The 2661-nt window shown below is 62.9% G+C and overlaps 1 protein-coding gene across 1 annotated transcript in view; it reads right to left on the bottom strand.

The window, feature by feature from the left end:
- Positions 1 to 1203: 1203 nt before the first annotated feature.
- Odf3l2 (outer dense fiber of sperm tails 3 like 2) overlaps positions 1204 to 2661 on the bottom strand; it is a gene marked incomplete at its 5' end in the record, with an annotated part of 3948 nt that continues 2490 nt past the window's right edge. Inside the window, one exon of the mRNA XM_033759634.1 lies at positions 1204 to 2061. Within this exon, the coding sequence (XP_033615525.1) occupies positions 1526 to 2061 (536 nt within the window). The remainder of the gene's footprint in view (positions 2062 to 2661) is intronic.

Raw genomic sequence — 2661 nt, 5'->3', positions numbered from 1 at the left:
GCCCGGCCCAGCGCGCAGCCGCGGGGGGCTGCGCCCCTGGGACCCCGGTCCTTTGCGACCTGGCGCTTGGCGGAACTTGGGGAGGAGCGAGGTTTAACCTCCTGGCGGCGGCTCCCCCGCTGCGCCCCACTTTCCTGGGGGAGACTTAAGAATGAGCCTGGACAAATGGGGAAACTGAGGCAGGGGAGAGGAGGGACGCCATCAGAGCCAGAGATGGTAACCCCACGCCCAAGGGCAGCCCCATCCCGCCGCGCTGCTCCGGATCGCGCCCTGATTTCTCTCCCAGGGGAGAAACCGAGGTCTGGGCAGGCAAGCGGGGTGCCCGGAGGCAGCGCGGGTAGTGCTGGGCCTGGAGGGGTCGGAGACCGGAGACCAGCATGCCCCGGGCAGACCTAAAAGTTGGGTCCTTCTGCACCGAGGACCGGGTGTCACGGACACCCCAGAGGCAAGCTCCTGCACCCCGCCCCGGTCCGCTGCAGAGAGACAAAGCGAGGGCTCTGGCTGGCAGGTGGGGAGGGCGGGGCGTGGCCACCGAGGAGCGATCCATAAAGCAGAGAAATGAGGTCACTGCGCCGAGGGGGAGGGGCGCGCCCGCGGGGCGGGGGGCTGTGGTCGTGGGAGAAGCAGTGTCCCCCTGTGGAGGTCCCAGCTGGAGCCCACGTCTGGGCTGTTGTCGGGTGTCTCTGCTATGTGCAAGGAAGGGCAGTGTGTCGAGGGTGTCTGGGGCACGTCTGGGGTGATGAGGTCCCTTGGGGAGAGACTGGCCTGGCTCCTTGACATAAAGAACTTGATCACCTAGCACCATCCATGTTTCTGTCCCTAGTGGCCAGGGTTCAAATCCAGCATCAGAATGACAACCGTGGGAGTGGACAGGCCTCAGGATCTCTGAAGCCTTGTTTCCTCTGGAGACTATCACTTGCCTTCCAAGTTGCTGTAAAACCTAGGTGACATTCATCAGTATCTGGGTGGTAGTAGTAGGCATCTTGTAGGTATTACAATACATCAAACTCCTATGCATCCTTCAAAACCCAAGTGCAAAGTTTTATCTTCCAGGAGCCCCATCTGACTCCCCTCATTCAAAACCCAGGTCTTTCATCGGCTTCCATCCAGACCTCTGAGGACTAGAGACTCTCGAGTTGGCCTCAGAGGTCAGAATCCAGGTCACCTTTCTAGGACATGAATAGACACATTAAATGAGTCGTCATGAGGGCTGCTCACAGCTGTTGGCGTTGGAGGTTTATTGGCAGCAACTCTACGGGGTGGTGGGCAGGGACCTCCATGAGCCACACTATGAGAAGCAGGGATGAACCCAAGCTTGGCAGAAACCAGAGCTGTGCGGGAATCGGGGCCCGGTGGGGCTGGACACCAAGTTCCAGGACACAGGAAGCTCCATCGCCGGCCAGGAAAAGGAGCATTGCCTGCCTGCCCTGGCCTGCTGTGACCGGGAGAAGAGAAACTGGGGCGCTACACAGGGCCTTGGGGCGTGGCCTCGGGGATGGAGGGCCAGGCGGCACCCGGAGAGACCTCAGACAGCAGCAGGGGAGGAGGAGGCACCATGTGCCCTGTGGCTGCCCTGAGTCCCCCGCAGCACCCTGTTTCCTGCGGAGGCCCGCTTTGAGTGGCGGGTACCCATGCTGTAGGCAGGGGCCCTGGCTCTGTTCACAGTGACCCGCTCGGGGCTGTGGCTGCCAGGCCCAGGCGTCTCCTCCAGGAGCTGTGGGGCACAGGGCCGGCCCAGCATGGTGAAGGCTGGCCGGCGTTGGCGGTAGGCGTTGGGGTCTGGGCTGTCGTACTGGCCAGGGCCTGGGAACTTGGCAGGGTCCTGTGGGAGGCAGGCAGGGGGCGTGCGGCCCACCACCGTATAGCTGGGGCTCCTGGGTTTGACCAAGATCTGTGAGCCCCAGAGCGGCGGCATGGTGTAGGCATTAGGGGCTGGGGCCGAGCTGTCAGGGGCCTTAGGGTACAGGCGCAAGCCAAGGGTGAATGCTGGGGGGTTCCGCTGGCGCACAGGGGGCACCTTCTCCGGGCTGTAGGCCCCAGGGCCTGGCGTCACCTCCAGACCTGTGGGAGCAGGGACACAGGGTTGACACAGGACAGAGACCTCCCCCATTCGAAGACCTTGTGTGGCCCCCCACCACGCATGTGCAGCCTGGAGCTCCTACACAAACCACACAGCCCCAGGACATTTCTCCCACTGCTTCCCATCCTCCATTCACACTCTGCTTTTCCGTCTCCAGGGCTTCACGCGAGCCTAACCAGTGGCCTGCGGTGGCTTCCCCTTCCCATCCCGCCTCCCAAGAGCCGCTCCTCATTCCCCAGCTGCCAGCCCCACTGCCCCTCCTCTCCAGTGGTCTCCCCACACCCCCTTCTGGGCAGGTCTTGCCTTCCTGGCCCTCCCAGGACATCTCAGGCCTGGATCTTCCTCTCTCCAGACAGGACCACCCTGAGGGGTGATGGCCCCCTCTTGGGTCTGAGGCCACCACCAGCATGGGCCTCGTAAGACACGAGGACAAGTCCTGTGTGCAGTTTGTGGGACTAAGCAGGTGGATGGGGTGGTGCAAGTGGTCAGGCAGAGTGAATGGGCGAATGAGTGGACCCATGAACGTACAGGGAGCTGAACCAGTCAGTGAGTGCACGCAGTGAATGGGGGAGGGCCGGGGG

Source organism: Fukomys damarensis, unplaced genomic scaffold (genome assembly GCF_012274545.1).
Source record: "Fukomys damarensis isolate Sample0158 unplaced genomic scaffold, DMR_v1.0_HiC HiC_scaffold_37, whole genome shotgun sequence".
NCBI lineage: Eukaryota > Metazoa > Chordata > Mammalia > Rodentia > Bathyergidae > Fukomys > Fukomys damarensis.
This window is presented reverse-complemented; position numbering and strand designations above follow the sequence as displayed.